This window comes from Vicugna pacos, chromosome 6 (assembly GCF_048564905.1).
Source record: "Vicugna pacos chromosome 6, VicPac4, whole genome shotgun sequence".
In the NCBI taxonomy this organism is placed as follows: Eukaryota; Metazoa; Chordata; class Mammalia; order Artiodactyla; family Camelidae; genus Vicugna; species Vicugna pacos.
Window position 1 is genome coordinate 82,126,598 of NC_132992.1, and position 16,632 is coordinate 82,143,229.

Genomic DNA, 16,632 nt, shown 5'->3' on the forward strand with positions numbered 1-16,632 from the left:
AGCAATGACCAGCAGGAAAGCACATCTCCGCTTGTTCCAAACACGCCTCAGTACAGAGGTGGGGGAAGGGTGTGCGTCAGAAAAGAGGGAAACAGATGGAGGTTAGGAGGAACCAACTGCTTCTGAAATGGATGCTTGACCCCACTTTTGTGTCCTTTCTCCCCAGCCTCTTCCCAGGGGTCCCCGATCCACGCAACATTGCTTCATTGTTGGCTTAAGACTCAGCTTTTGGAGATCTACTAAGTTAGTTTTCCACTTTCAAAATGTGGTTATCTTTTTTACAATGATTTTCTTTGGGAGATTTTTAAAAAATTAATCCTTTATTGACATTTTATTGGAGTTTCAGGAGGAAACAGTACGTGGGTTCAGCCTGTGGTCTTTACCCAGAAGATGTCACTAACTCTCCCGTCTGTCTGCTTCTCCTTGACCTAGGCTGCTAACAAGAGTCTTGCAGAGGTGACCAGGCTCGTGTGGAGCGTGAAGCTCTGTTTTCCACGCACACATCTCTAAATTCTGTGGCGTGTGACACTTGCATTCCAGCGTTTTCTTCCATCTCTGGTCCTTTGGCTTCCAGGACTTCATTCTCTATTTTTCTACTAATTCCTTTTCATTCTCCTTCAACTCCCCTCTTCCTCTGCTACGCCTTAAACTGTTTACTTTACCCTGTGACCTGCCCTCAGCATGGACTTTCCTCTCTTCTGTATTCTCCTAAGATGCACAGTAGTAGAAGTGCTTTGCCTTGAAAAGTACAGGGCGGTGAGGAGGGGCAGCAGCCCTCGGACTAAACTCAGGACCCTGCCTTTGCCAGCTGTGAGAACTCAGTAAATCAATTAAGAACGCTGAACTGCATCTCGGTTGTCTGTGACCTGGAGGAAAGTCTGCTTCCTGGGCTCCCCGTGAGGATTCAGTGAGAAGACGGCAGCACTGAATATGTACAGATTATTAAATGTTCTCATTTCACCTTCCGTTTTGACTCTGCTTCTCTTATTTCTCTCTCCCTCCTAATGATCAAATCTGAATTTTCAACTTCTTCCTAAACATCCGAGAGCCTCACAAAGACCTCAAAACAAATAAATCTAAAATTGGAATTTATCTTTGTCCCCTTTTAAACCTGTTCTTTCTGTTGTTCTGAATCAGGTTTCTCCTCTTCCTCTGTCTTTACCATTTGTCCTGCCCTTGCAGGGGAAGGCAGGTCTGCCTCCTGTCTGGTCTGTAGTCAGAAATGAACCTGATCTTTCTGCCAGTGCTGATGTGAGTGTGGAATGTGTCTCCCTCCTGCGTGTGTGAGAAGAGGACAGGGGGTGAGAATTTTGTATCTCAGAGTCTCACCATCTCTCCTGGGCAGCAGCCTCAACTGAGATCTGGGACTCCAGTCCATTCTTACCACCATCTGTTTTTCTAAAAACCAGTTTGCTCTTTCGTGTCACTTCCCTACTTAGAAACCTCTCTTGATTACTTTTTACTTCTAGACCAGAATCCAAACTCATTGACACATACAAGATCCTTTAGGCTTCCTCCTCCTCGTCACTTACCACCTCAGCCCACCACACACCCTTCCAGCGGCACCACGTGTCTCTCTGTCTTCAGTTCCTTGTGCCTTAGGAAGCCCCTCCTGTCTCCATTGCCTCTGCCTGAAAAATGCTCTGTTTATTCTCCAGCTCTCCCTCCTAGTTTATTCCTGCTCATTCCTTTAATACCTGTTACAGATGCTCATCCTCTGTAAGCTTTTCCTTGATTCCCAGCTGGAGTAGGTTGCTTTGTATTCATGCCTTTTTTGGATCACCTTTTGGGGCACGTTCTTTTGAAATTGTGTATACATCTGTTTCTCTATTTTTTTTCTTTGTGTTCTTAGCACAGTGCTCTCAAGTGTTCAGTTTGTTCAGTGAATGAACATGAATAAATATCCTGTGAATTTTGGTCTCTGTTATTTGCCTGTTAATTTTAAGAGAAGTACTCTCATTCACTTTAGCCAGCGGATTGCCTGTAGATAGGTTAGCCATCTCCATCGTGGGCTCCAGCTCTCAGTGTATTCTGTGAAGTAGTTGAGCTTAAGAACCATATTGTAGATGGTGTGACCTGTGGCTGCTTGCATTAAAGATCAGTGTTTTCCTTGCTGTGTTTTTACCAGAGCCCATTCCTCTTAAAATCCCTTTAAAAGTAGTCATTCTGCAGCTAGGCAGAACGTTCGCCAGTGGAGTTCTTTTCATCAGGATGTGTTTCCTCTGTAAATGGTACCATGCAGAATGAACAGAACAGATTTCAGACAGATTTTTTAAAGCAGTCTTTATATCATAATTCTAGGGCACATTAGGACTCTTCGTTCTTTGTTTTTAGAAAATATTGTTGGACTTAAAGTGAGTTTATATTGTTAATAATATCCGATTAGATGCCTCATGGAAGATTCTTTTATACTGTAGGCAGGAAGCATTCACTAGAATCCCTTGGTAATGTGTTGTATGAGGAGAGGAATACTTGACTTCTTTGAAAAGATGTTTGGCAACAAATTGTAGCCTTATTCCTGAGTAGAACCATTGTAATTTTTCTTTGAAAATAATTACAAATATGTAAGATTGACATTCTTCTCACGTGTGTTGTGTTGGGAATGCAAGCTATATTCAAAAGTAAACATTTGTGGCCAATTTTTTTGGCTCAGATTACTATGACATGGAATCCATGGTCCATGCAGACACAAGATCATTTATTCTGAAGAAGCCAAAGCTGTCTGAGGAGATAGTAGTGGCACCAAACCAAGAGTCGGGGATGAAGACCGCAGATACCCTTCGGGTACTGACAGGACACCTTATGCAGACACGGTAGATGGTTTCTTTTTCTTGCGTAGCTAACTCGTGTTGACTAGATCGTGGAGGTTAACCGTTAGTCCCCAGCCCCCCCCCCATCCTAGCCCCCAGTTTAGAGTGCTTTACTGATACAATGGTTAGACCCTGAATCATAAGGCAAATCCAGTTTTCAAAAATTCCAGTTCATCTTTCTTGTTCAGATATGCATTATCCTACAGATAAGTCAGTATATGATTTAATTCTGTTAATAAGATTCTTTATGCACATCCAAGAAATTTTAAAAGCCAGGTGATCAAAGTCAGAAAATCTCACCAGAGCTAGCAGATTGGATTGGGGTGATTATTGCCTTGGATAATGGACTAAATGTTCTGTAAAGGAACAAACATACGGGTAATGAAGTTAGTATCAATATAGAACTGCTGGCTGTTGTGTTCTGAGCATAGGTAGATGCCGACTTTTCAGTTTATTTCCATGTGACCCTCTAAGGGTCAGTTGGACGCCAGGGGTCAGGGTTGAGGGGAGACTGCCCCTAGAGCAGCCTGGAGGGTCGCTGGTGTTGGGCTGCAGTGCTCGGCTGTAGCCCTTGCGTGTGTGCAGGAATCCTCCAGTGCTGTACCTGGAAGTCCTACCAAGTCGTCTTGGTTAATGAACAAACTGCAAAGCGAGTAAGGGAGCAATAGTTCTGTTGAAGGGCATGCTAGGAGGCTCAGCTTTTTGTGCGTTTCCCTAATTCTATGGTATTTTCTATCTGTCTGGCAGAGATCTTGTACAACCAGATAAACCTGCAAGTCCCAAGTTTATAGTGACGCTGGATGGTGTCCCCAGCCCCCCAGGATACATGTCAGATCAAGAGGAGGACATGAGCTTTGAAGGAATGAGACCCGCACACCACAGCGCAGCCTCACACGAGGGACTCGCGGGGCTCCTCCACCCGCAGCAGTGGCGCTTGCTGAGCAGGCAGCTTGAGGACCCAGATGGTAGCTTTTCAAACGGTGTGTGGGGAGCTCAGACTTGCCTTCTCAGGGTGCTGTCACTGTGGAGGGCGTCTCTGACATCCTTGGATGAATGTTGGTTGGAGGCCTTGCTTTTATTTGTTTGTAACTTAGTAGTGGCCTTTTTCTGTTTTCAGACAAAATGACCAGTTAAGTCTGAGACTGTCCCTCCGTGTATGTTTCGTAGGCAGGCTGTTACTCCAGGGCTAAGATGGAGTTCAGCCGTGGGAGCCAGAAAACACCTCTGCAGGGCGCTTGTTGCAGGACGGGCTGTCGTTCTCCAGGCCTTGTTGACCGTTTCCCCCTTTGGGAACTATACTTGCTGCTCTCCCCTCATAGCAGCAGCCGTCTCTCTTGTAATTTACATGACAGGAAATCCACTTGGATTTTGATGCTGTTTCTACTTTAGTGAAACTCTCTTGAAAGGAGTTTCTCACCTAATCTGTCAAAATACATCTTGAAAGCTTAGAGAAGAAGTTATGTTTAAATTAATTAATATTGAGACATAGTAGTTAGTGGAAATCAGATGAATTCAGTTCAGATAGCAGCATATTTTTAGGCAGATGAACATTTCTTATCACTGGTTATTTTCATTCATGATACAGAATGATAATCGTGCTCCTCATAGCTTGTAAAAATTTTAAGAAACATTTGTTGGCAGGGGAGACAATTACTGAATCTTAAAATGAGCAGTATCAAAAAAAAAAAGCAGTAATGGGTTTTGAAATTTTTCCAAAGTAATCCTCCTCTTGGCAGAGATGAAAAGGTATTGAGTACTTTTTCAGGAACTAGAAATATAATAGCCTTTAGAGAGGGATCGAGAGTGATGGAGACACTGCTGTTGTCTTGAACAAGTGCCTTTTCTGCTGAGTCTGTGGTGCAGTGTCATGGTTTTGCCTGGTGGGGGGAGTTGAACATCTGACCCTATCGAAGAAAAATTTTAAATGATAACTGAGGTGGTCAGAACGGCAGTGATCAGGCAGTGCAGGTTCCTTGCCTGGTGTTTTTGTCTAAAACAAGAGAAGGTTCTAGTGTTTTCGTTTCTTTGTTTTTCAATTTAGCGGTTTAATTTTTGATACGGTATCATTCATTTAAATGTAGATGTCCAAGTTAGGCATCATTGGTATGTGTGTCACAGCCGTGGGTGGCACTCTAAGTAACGTGTTAGTAAGCGTTTTTGCCTGGGTGACACCGGTGCTCTGGCTGTTACGGAGACGGCTGACGAGCGGTGAACCCTTACTGCTGTTTTGTGTTCCACTGCTGCTCAGAGGTGAAGCTTCGTAGTAGTTAGGACGGAAGTGAGGCTGGAGAGAGTCCACAAAGAGGCTCTGGCCTCTCCTGCTCTCCCCCTCCAAACAGGGAGTTTGAAACTTTGTAATTGCTTTTGATGGCTTTTTGTCCAGTGTCTGAAGGATGTTACCAACAGCAGCATCCATTTTAAGCCCCTCCCAGTATGGCAGCACACATTTTATAGCTTGCAAAAAAAAGTGAACTTGCCTCTCTAAAGGAAGAATTTTAATAGCATATGAAGTAAATGTTGGGGAAGACCAGAGTTGTGACCTTCGAATGTGTGACTTAATCTTTCCATCAGAGCAGGTTTCCTTGAACAGTGTTAACTCCTTTCATCTTGCTCATGAGATGAGGTTTTCCTCCCTTTTCTAGCCACCTCGCTCTTGGGTGTTCTGTTAGCTTCTTCACTTGGTCTGGGTTCTTAAGTATATACCAGAGTCTAAAGTAAGTCCTTTTCTTGTTTGTTTTTTTTTAAAGTAAGTTCTTTAGAAGGAGAGGGTAAGACACGTTTCTCTGCAGGAATGACACAAAAAACATTTAAAACTGGGGGGAACTGCTCCTTCCAGCCCTGTCACATTTTGAGGTTTATATATATGTCTGTATCCTGGAGCTGAGTAATGACCCACACTGTTTTTAAAGTAGCATGGAGCTTTGTGCCAGGCGTGGTCCCAATAGCGCTTTGATGATGCTCCTGTCTGGGCCTTAGGGCTGGATTTGTGTGCCTTGTTCTTCATCGTGAACACTGAGGTGGGGTCACTGAAATGATAAGAACTCCTAATACTGGCTGTTGCAGTGTTTGGTTTTGATTGGTTGCTTTCTTGTTTCCATTGAACCATGAGACCCTAAGGAAGACGTTATTTTCTCTTTGTGTAGATGAGGAAGCAGAAGTTCAGGGATGTTAGCTAACACTCACCCGAAGTGTCCAGCTCAGCCAGTAAGTGAGAGAGCCGACTTGAACTGCCTGACCTCAGGCGAGAGGACTGCAGGGATGTGGTTGAAGTGATACTTGCTTTCATAAACATGAGTATGAACTGTAATGTGTAACGCCTGTGGTGGGTGTCTTGGGCCAGAAGTTGGCAGCCTTCATTATAGCCTTCAGGTGTAATTTTGTTTCATTTAAAATAAAATGTGTTTTAAATTTCAATTAACTGGCCGGTGTTTAAAATTTAGATGTCATATAAAAAGGTTTTTGGCTTTCTGAATTGGGAGACAGCCTTGCAGCACGAGTCACTCTCCTATGTCATAGTTGTTGACATTGGCCTTGTGAGTGGAGTGGCCTGAGCACGCTGCGTGGGACGCAGGCTTGCTCTCCAGTTTGCTCCTCCTCACCTTTGTATCTTCCACGAGGCTTTCTGCCGTTTGATCACCTCACCCTCAGTCTGCCTCACTCTGTTAGCTGATCTGCTGGGCCTCTGTAGGTAATGACATTTGTGACTTTAGGCAAAAATCTTTTCCTTCTTTTGTAGACATTGATGTAACTTGTCTCCCAGACTCTCAAAACGGCTTGTACCTCAGTGAGTGGGAGCACTTTTGTGTCTGGACACTTATCATCTTGCCTGAATATGAGAATTAGTTCACATTTTTAATCACCCGATGTTCTCAGTTCACGGTTCATCTTACTGGCTTCCTACTTCACATTCTTTCCTCTCTTTTGTATTTAATTCAGGTGAAATAGTTTTGGGAATTGGAATTTCTTTGGTGAGAACTTTGGCTGTAGTTCAGCGTCACTGTCCACATGACCCTTCACAGTGAGGATGGCAGTCCACTTCCTCGTCGTCTCTTACGGGATTCTAATGTCTGTGTTAGTCATGTTATTTGAACTCGTTTATTTTGTGTAACTGTAGACATAGAAGAACGTAAGATTTTAAGACTGGGTTTTGCAGGAAATTTATTAAAGGTGCCACGTCCTGAATTGATCATAATTAATGAGATGCGTTTAATTCCTTTCCCTTCATAGCTGAGATGAGTGAACTGAGTGTGGCGCAGAAACCAGAAAAACTTCTGGAGCGCTGCAAGTACTGGCCGGCCTGTAAGAACGGGGACGAGTGTGCCTACCATCACCCCATTTCACCGTGCAAGTGAGTAGCAGCGGACAGGTTCTGGTTTTCAGGTTAACTGCTAGATACAGCTCACTTGGTTTTTTCTTTTCTGTGGACAAGTTTTAATAGCGAGATGCATCAGGGGCACTCACTGTGGCCCTTGCAAGACCGCACACTCTCGTGTGTGTGTGAGAGATTTGGTGCGGGAGGTGGGAGGAGGCTGCTTTGTGCCTCAGTCCTATGAGGTACTGAAATTTTGGGGTCTCCTTAAGGATTCTGTGCATTTAAGGAGATGAGTATATAATATCCCCCCCAGTTTGTATGTATTGTGTTCACACACAGATTTTAAGGCATTGGGGGAAAAATTAGTTATAATGAGAAAACATTTTAGACTTGAGTACAATTTTTCCTTGCCAGCTGGCTGGTCCATTGGAATGAGTTTTGAGGAATGGCTTTTAGATACTGTTTTCATCCTATAGGTGGAATCTGTGCATGTTTTAACTTCTTTAAGGAAATTCTGATGTGAGAATTATGTGGATGTGCAGACAGGGAGACCATGGGATGAGTCTGTCTTTTTTTTGTAGTATGGTGCCTTGCCAACATGTATTGTGCTCACTATATTGAGTTTACTCCATAAAATATTACAAACATAGACCTTATTATAGAGTAAGTGGTGTTCCTTATCACCAAAATCCCTTCTAACTTTTGGGTTGAAAATCTGTTACTACCCCAGGCTTTGGAATAGACAGGTATGTCCTATTTTGATATCTGGCCTCATTTAAAAATGGAATTTCCTTTTTTTCCTATTCTGTTTCTCAAAATAAGTACTGATGAAATAGGACACTCTACAAAAACAGTGGGTACTGCACTGAGAAGATTGAATGTGAATAATGTTTTTGTTTTGTAGAGCCTTCCCCAATTGTAAGTTTGCTGAAAAATGTTTGTTTGTTCATCCAAATTGTAAATATGATGCAAAATGTACTAAACCAGATTGTCCCTTCACTCACATGAGTAGAAGAATTCCAGTACTGTCTCCAAAACCAGGTTAGTGACTTTTTGTACTACTATGACTGGGTAAAAAATGGAAAATGATGTTTTTTGACTATAAACTGAAATAAAAGAAAAACAAGGAATAGTTGTAGAAATCACTGTGCCCGAATCAGTCAGTCCAGCCCATCTTGAAAGAGGTGTGCCCATCCTGTAGTATTATAAAGTGTTTTATCTTGACTGACTATGCAAATCTCCTCATTGTATTTTAAAGTGGTTACCATTAAAACATCAGCAGATTGCATTAAAAATCATATTCCTAAATAAATTTGATCTTTATCCTTATTTTTGTCAGCAGTTACACCACCAGCACCACCTTCTAGTAGTCAGCTCTGCCGTTACTTCCCTGCTTGTAAGAAAATGGAATGTCCCTTCTATCATCCAAAAGTAAGAACTTTGATTTTCAAAAAATGAATTTAGTGATAACTTCTCAATTCTGAGACTTGTAAAGATCACTAGCAAACTAAATGTCTTCCTCCCCTGCCCCACCCCCCAGCTTAACTTTTTTTTTGGTTAGAGTTAACTTTATGGTCTTTAAGACCTTTAAATTCCTCCTTAATTGTCCCTGAGCCCGGGTCTGGGCCCCTCAGGCCAAGTAGTTTGAAACGAAGTACGAGCAGCAGTCTAACCTCTTCCAGTTGCTGCGCTCCTTTGCTAGTCAGTTTCCCTTCTTTGGCCCAAAGCATGGGCCCCTCCCCCCCTTCATGCCGGAACTGAGATAATGAAATTGAGCAGTACTTAATGATACCATTCATACTTTGCTGATGGGTTTAATTAACTGTGTACTAAAGATGGATGGATTTCCAGCCATTTAGATGCTCAGCATGAATCTGTCTGAAGTAACAGCCTGTAGACCACACGAGAGGCCTTCCCTCCCCTGCTGCGGCGGGGCACAGATGAGGGTGCGCAGTGCTGATGCGTGGGACAGTGGACAGGCTGCGCGGGCTGGTTTTTAGAAGTTTGTATTATATGCTGAAGTTCCTTTTGAAATGTAACCTGCTGTTGCTCTTTGATGAGGATTTTGTGTCTTGGTGGGGGCTCCTTTTTTAAGGCTTCAGTGGTATTAAAGTGAATGTTACAGGCCATCTGTTACCCCATTAACGTTATGGTGGGCTGGTTATTGTCATCTCATGTTGCTGTGTTTATTTGTATTAGCTTTGCTGATGTTACTGAAACTATTCTGTCTTTAGCACTGTAGATTTAATACTCAGTGTACAAGACCTGACTGCACATTTTATCATCCCACCATTACTGTACCACCACGACATGCCTTGAAATGGATTCGACCTCAAACCAGGTAAAGGCTAAAATTAGTTTTTCTAATGTCATTTCAAGTCTTTTTCTGATACGTAGCTTCTTAAATTTCTAAGCATGCAAATTTGAGGGAAACTTACTGCTTTAATATTTCTCTGCTCTTCAGTTTACTACATAATTTACTACATAAGCCAAGTTTTGTTTCATCCAGAGATTGCTTATTTACCTAAACCATCTCCAGATCAGGTTTTTCTTTTTAACTTCTGAACATACTTGTGAATGTAAACTAAGGCCTTCAAGAGTTACACCACTTAACAAATCTCACATCAGTTTTCTTAGACGTTGGTAATTGTAATACACTGAAAGGAAGTTTCAAAGTATTTTTAGTGTGGCCTATAAATTTAAATACATTATCTTTTTTGCATCTTATATAATTACTTTTTTCACAAGTCATATTTACACTGTAATCTGTAAAACATTTTGTCTTTATTGTCTAAAAATACTCAGCTTCTTAACTGAAGTTAATTAAAGCAGTTAATTGAAAAAATTTTTGGTTTTATTTATTCAGTGAATGACACCCAGTCCTACCTGGCAGAAGATTATGGAGTTTGAAAGTTTCCATCTACTGATGAGAAAGACATTCTACAGAATTTGTCAAATCTTTGAAACTTGGAATATATTGCTTTCATAATATGAAGTTTATTGCCTATCTGAAGTGTCTAATTTTTCAAGTTTGTAAGTTTATTAAGTGATTTTAACATTGGGTGTTTTTTGTTTTGTTTTGATTATGAAAATACAGTTTAAGGAAAAGCTGAATTCTATTAAAACATTTGAGGCATGTTTGTACACTGCTGTTTTCAAGTATCAGCTTTTATAGCGTGATGTCATTGTCAGTACTGATAATCCAGCTTGAGCCCCAGTGTTGCTGTCTGTACAGAGAGATGTATGTGGGGAGCATCTGACGCCAGAAGTTGGATTGTCACGTTCACGTTTCCACTCTGAAAACAGGAACGGCCTGAAGTGCTGAGGTGGCTTAAAATAGTTACTCAATCCTACTTTTTAATTTTAAGCAAATTTAGTTTGAAAAGCATGATAGCACAGCTTTTTGGGTTGAGTGCCACTTTGGTGAATGGTTCCCACATATCTAGTCCCTTGCCTTCTGGGAAAGTGTGAGTGAGCTGGGGCAGGTAGGGTGAAAACAGTTGGAATGGCAAGGGCGAAAAATATGAACAATTCCTTAAAACGCTTTCATTTACTGTTAACATATGCTTTTTAAATATTTTGGGGATCTACATTATCACAAAATAATACAAAATTTTTTACAAGTATATGCATAAGGTATCAGAACAAACTTTAAACTCATAAGATTATAGCTTTACATATATTCTCACATTCTGAAAAATAACATTCTTAGAAATAACCACAGAAAATAGTTATTACTAAAGATAATTTTTAAATGTAAAAATTAGATTTAAATAGTATATTTTAAATGACAGACTATAATTACAGAGATCAGATGGGTTAACTGCAAAATATAACTAAACTTTTGGACTACTGAATGAAAATACATAATATTGTGTATAGTTTTAAAGTTATTAAGGCAAGAAGTGTCAGATGCTTTAGAATTAACGGATCACTGATTTTAGAGACTTGATATATAGTGTTTTTTAAAGTAAAGCTAAAAGTTGGTTAGGAAAGAGCTAATGCAAAAGGGATAGTAAAGATCAAAACATTCTGAGGACCAAATTAACTATATTGAAAAAAAGTACATTGATTTGCTTCGTCATATACCCAAGGGATAATAAAACGACATGTGTAAAAGTCCACATTTAAGAGCCTGAAACCAGCAGTTGGGTTCTTTTGTGGCCACTGCTTTTCTGTTGGGAGAAGAAAGAATTAGCCAGTTATTAAGCCATTTTTTTAAGTTGCACTTTGTTGTGCTCATAATACTTAGAACATTAGAAAAAGAAAGACAAAGCACACAAGAGCATACATAAAGCTACCATGTAGTTAGGCTTGGGTGAAATGATAATTCCACTTCATTCTAAAAAAGTTTTACTCCTTTGAGTTTAAGGCATTTGTTCATTCCAGTGTTACCTAGAGATGCTTTGCATCTTGCAGAAGAAATTCGTTTTAAATTGTATTTCCAGAAGTTTATAAACACTTTTAGTATCACTATTTCTAAGTGGAGTGTAGTTGCATTCTCATAATTCCACCATAAAGAACATAAATGGGAAGCAAGGGTTTAAGTGGTTTAGTTCAGCCATTTTGCAAGGAAGTAACATGCTAAAATCAAATTTTTTATTATTATTATTATTATTTTTTGCTATTTAACAGACATAGCCGGAGACACATTTAAGAGTTTTATCTTTCATTTCTATGGTTGACTCAAAAATACTTGTTGGGTAACTTGGTCCAAAATGAACCACTATCAAAATAGATCACAAAAAAGGAAGGGAACAAATGTGGCTAGCAGTTCACAGTGAGTGGCACCAGGGTGCACAGTGTGCTTTGGCACGCATTTACATACAGAAACAGGACTAATGGTGCCAGGAGAAATCTCAGGTTACAAATTTGGGAGCTTAGTCAAATACTGCACACAAAAATAATTCTCTGGGTTAAAAAAATAAACATTGGGCAGCATCTACATGGCCTGTCATGGCTCTTCCCCCTCCCTTAGTTGATGGCTGGTAACAAGCAAGGTGGTTGTGGGATGACTACTTAGAATCAATGCGACCTTTAGTTGTGAAACTGACAACAGTGATTAAGGCTGGCTTATCAGGTGGCCACTTGGAAGAACAGAAATGCAACAGAAACAGTTTTTTCCTGTATTGTTTACTTGTTAAGGTTATAGTTAAGAGTGTTTATCTGCACTGTAATGGAACCGGAGTTTCTCTTCAGCCAAAGGCAGGTGAATCTGACTCAGAAGGAAAACTTGAAACTGCAGCAGCCTCAAAAATGGAGGGGGAGTGGTTCAGGGGAATTTTTTGCTTTAATTTATTGATGGCTTCTTTATAATATCCATGAATAGAAATTTAATACTAGTGTATTCTAAAGTTGGGCTTAATTTAGGAGAATAATTATGTGAAAAATGAAAAAAAAAAACTTATGTTTTAAGTTTCTTAATAAACACCCCAATCAGCCCTTCAGACGCAGCTATTGAGAGCTCTAAACTGACCAGGCTCAATCACTAGGCTTCTGTGATACAATTCAGCCATTTCTCTTTAATATTTACAAGGTGTTGCACATAGAAAACAGATTTCCAGAAACCTGCAGGGGTCTATTATGCTACAAGATAATTAACACGTTAAAATAAAAATTCATAGGACCAATAGAGCATCTTAAACTTCTTGGTACTTAGAAAAATAGATTTTTTAAATAGCAGTCTACATGATTTCCAGTCTTCCGGAAACTATAGATAAGCTAAACAGCAAATTCCTGAATGGCAGGTACTGATCTTTGGCAGCATTTAAAGTGAACAGGAATAAAGAGCTAAAATTTCAGCCCCAATCCACCAAAAAGGAATTTTTACAAGTGGACCACCTATCTACATTTATTCGTTTGAAGGTCAGCCTATGAAGTGGCATATCTCTAATTAAATAAATTTTTCCAATAGAAAAAAGAAAAGGCTATAAAAGTTTTGAGTTACTAAATTGTATAACTCTGTAAATGTGAACTTCACGCTTTAGTTTACATGTTAAACGTTTCTGTTAGACTGTCTTTTGAGTTCTCAGTTACATACTATTGCTGTCAAAAACCTTAATGGTGCACCGCTGGAGACCATCGTTCATCATGCTACCTTGTCACTAGTGAGGCTACAATGTTTTAATGTTTCAGTTACAGAGATAACTTCTGAACACAAAAAGATTGACAGCTCAAAAATGAAAATGTAGCAGTCATATACTACTAACTTTGGATTTGTTCCTGAATTTAAAACTGCCAGGAGAAAAACGTCCTTTATAAACAGTACTTTATTAATGCTTCAGAAGCATTATGTTCTCCAGTAATGCTTGTGTGTGTTTCCTTAGGGAAAATGTTTACCTTTTAAAAACTGTGATCCTTTACGGTGGTGATGTCTTTCCTTATGTAAACACAAGGATAAAATATTTTATTAAAGCATGAACGTTTGAAAATAAGATATAAATTGTAAAAGGAAAAAGTTCTGCTAAGAAGAGGATGAAAATTATCCAAGTTGGGTTTTTAAGGTCTTAGTTCATTTTTTGAGGCGCGCTGTCTCCTGAACCTTCCAGCAGATCTGCCAGATCTGCATACTCCCCAGAATGGGAGTTGACTGTCATCATCAAGTATCTATTCAGTCCTTCCTTGAAGTGTAATTACCTGGCAGTGTATGGATTATGGACAGTTACCCAGTGCATATGACAAATATTTTGAATTTATCAATCTTGTACTATTTTGACAAGTTTGGGCATTTATCCCTGTTACAATCTTAAGTTAGCACCACTTGACCATGCAGGGTTTGGTTCTGTTTTTTGTTTTGTTTTTGTTTTTTCCTTCTTTTGTAGTTCTGGTTTCTCAAGGCTGTTAGTTTAGAGTCTTCCCAGCATCCGTATCTTTCAATGAGGCATATGTACACATTTCCAGACAAATAAACTGCAATCAGAGAAAAAACTGCAGTGAGTTCATTATATTTCTAGGTTTTCAGAGCAGTTTATAATGTTTTTCAGTTAAGCTTTCAAATCATACATGTATAAACATTTTCCTCTTGAAGTCTTACTCTGTATTTACATAGTGTGCGACTCCAAGGAGCCGTCTGGCTACGCTGCCTCATGAGATGTTAAACTAGCCGAGTCCATAACGGAAGCTGTTGGAGAGAGGATATTAAGTCTCAACAAGTGAAAGTCTGCTTTTTCTTGGGCTGGGAAAGTTTACCCACCTGCAGTCATCACCTCCAGCACTAATAACATGTCGATCACCACTGGTAAATCGAATATTTGTCACATGGGGTGAATGACCCAGGAACCTCTTGTGCTTTGCCTGAAAAACAATGAAAAACAAAGCTCAGGCTGTGTGATGAATACAAAAGTCAAACCTTAATGTCAGGAAGCACAATCTCCATCACAAGGGCTGTGGAGAGAGTAAAGCACTTGGGACCACAGCCAATGATTAATGCTTTTTCAGATTTAATAATGGCTCTGCACTGAAAAACATCAGAAATTTGGTGGTAGATGGATTAAAGGTTTCACAGAAGGCGAATCACAGCTTTATCAGGATAGTTTGGAAGATGCTGTTACCTGGGGGCAACGGGAGATAATTTCTAACGGCTTTTATTTCAGAGTAATGGATTTAGGAAGTTTGGGGAAAAAAATTTTTTTCTATCTCTTGCCCTGCACTTCAATGAAATAAAAATACAAATATTTTATATTAGGTGGAATTTTGCACTCTTGTGTAAAATTAATGTCTTCCAGTACTGTATTTTTAAATATTAGGTGATTATAGTGCAGTTTAGTTTTTTTAAACTAAAGATACTTATAAACACATAAAAATTAAGGCTCTCTTTAAAAATCTTAGTATACCACAGTGTACTTCAGATTTCGGAAATGTTGGCTATCTTGATTGTGGTGGTGGTTTCATGGGTATATACATCTGCCAGAATTCATCAGGTTGTACATCTGAAATATGTGCAGTTCACAGGAACCACACCACAATAAAGGTGTTAAGAAAAATCAGATATCTAAGGTAGCCTCTGGAAAAAGTTTTAGAACCACAAATGTGAAAGTATGTTCAATTCAGGAGCAGTAACTTCATGCGGGAAAAAGTACTCATGAGGAGGAGTCTAAATCGGGAGTAAAACCTCATAAAATACTAAATTCAACGTAAACTTACAAATTTTTCAGGACATGGGAAGTCAAATAACTTAACCATGCCAAAGTCATCTCCTGTTACAAGGCTGATTCCCGAATGAGAGACGCAGGCACAGTTGACATCGGCTTTCTCAGCATGTCTGGACCAGATTCCCATAACTTCATCTCCCAGGATACTAGAGAGAAGTAAAAAAAAAGCCACCATAGTGAACACGGACAGGCTTCGCATACTGAGCGTTTCCTGATGATCTCTATGTATCTAACCAGGCCATTTAGAATACAGGAAGTAAATTAGGATAAGGGGTTACCTGGAGGCCTGAATTTCACCTGGATGTCCCTCCTCTGCCCCACCACTTTTTTAAATGAAGTTTTATAATTTTAAGAGTTTATAGATTAAGTAATCCTTTAAAAATTCAATTAATAGTTTATGATAGCTGATAGAACTATTTTAAAAACAAAGTGTTTGTCTTACAGGAATTTGATGGCATTTTTCATTTTCACTGATGGTTATACATGGTTATCTGTTCTCCAGCCAGGATATTTAAACACATTTATAAGGTTTCATTTCTAACAGTCGCCATCAATAGCATTCTTACAGAGAAATAGTAAGTAAGAGTTTCCTAACAGTACCCAATACATGTTTTTATTGTTTTTTTTTAATTAAGCCTATTACGTTAAGGAAATATCAGGGCATTTTTAAAGTCACAACTTTGATTTTCTTTAATTAAAAGAACTGATAAAGCATAGCAGTATTCGATCAAAAGGGGTCCCAGCATCAGTAATCATTCTCTTCTTAGGAAGATATCAAGATGGTAACAAAAGCTTAAAACTCTTAATTAAAAAGCTAAAATTCCTATTCCCCTGCGGAATGGCTCTAACTGTTCAGAAACAGGATTTTCCAATTTTCCTAACTGACCTTCCGTCAGTTCTTCCTTCTGAATAAATGAAATATTTACCTAGTCCATGTAGCCCAAGTAATTCTATCAATGGCAGCCTGATCCATGAGATGTTTTCCTGAAGGCACTTCATAGACATGCCGTTTATAGCAACCAGTAGAGACCTTTCATAACAAAATGGAATAAGAATTCCATTATGTGAGAGGCAAAATCCAGAAGTAGTTACAGCATACTAGCAAAGTGCTATTTGATTTACATTTCTAACATTAAGAATGTAAAAGATGACTACAAAAATGTTAGCGAAAAATGAAAGGACTGACAGTAAAGAATTTATGCAGAGACAGTGAATAGTAGTGAATAAAGGCAAGAGTTCAGAAGCTCTGGAACTGAGTTTTAAATGCTTCACTAACAAAATGTAAAAGCAGGACTATTATTTTTTTATTTTCAATTTTTCTTTACTTATTTTTTTATTGACTGGACTATTCTTGTAGAGT

General features: G+C 39.4%; 2 protein-coding genes across 8 annotated transcripts in view; one reads left to right on the forward strand and one right to left on the reverse strand.

Moving 5' to 3' along the window:
- The window catches only part of ZC3H14 (zinc finger CCCH-type containing 14), a 36,880-nt gene extending 26,763 nt beyond the window's left edge, over positions 1–10,117 (forward strand). For 2 of the 5 annotated variants that reach the window (XM_072963559.1, XM_072963560.1), the window contains 5 exons: positions 7,038–7,158; positions 8,027–8,163; positions 8,465–8,553; positions 9,357–9,463; positions 9,989–10,117. In XM_072963559.1, the coding sequence (XP_072819660.1) occupies positions 7,038–7,158; positions 8,027–8,163; positions 8,465–8,553; positions 9,357–9,463; positions 9,989–9,995 (461 nt within the window). In that variant the 3' untranslated portion in view covers positions 9,996–10,117. Of the gene's footprint in view, positions 1–2,653; positions 2,814–3,557; positions 3,791–7,037; positions 7,159–8,026; positions 8,164–8,461; positions 8,554–9,356; positions 9,464–9,988 lie in introns of all 5 variants that reach the window. The other 3 variants (XM_072963556.1, XM_072963557.1, XM_072963558.1) reach the window with 3 other exon arrangements.
- A 3,678-nt stretch (positions 10,118–13,795) lies between these two features.
- EML5 (EMAP like 5) overlaps positions 13,796–16,632 on the reverse strand; it is a 130,656-nt gene continuing 127,819 nt past the window's right edge. Inside the window, exons 39-43 of one of the 3 annotated variants that reach the window (XM_072963554.1) lie at positions 16,199–16,302; positions 15,265–15,418; positions 14,315–14,415; positions 14,156–14,242; positions 13,796–14,031 (exon numbers count right to left, since the gene is read on the reverse strand). In XM_072963554.1, the coding sequence (XP_072819655.1) occupies positions 14,221–14,242; positions 14,315–14,415; positions 15,265–15,418; positions 16,199–16,302 (381 nt within the window). In that variant the 3' untranslated portion in view covers positions 13,796–14,031; positions 14,156–14,220. The other 2 variants (XM_072963555.1, XM_072963553.1) reach the window with 2 other exon arrangements.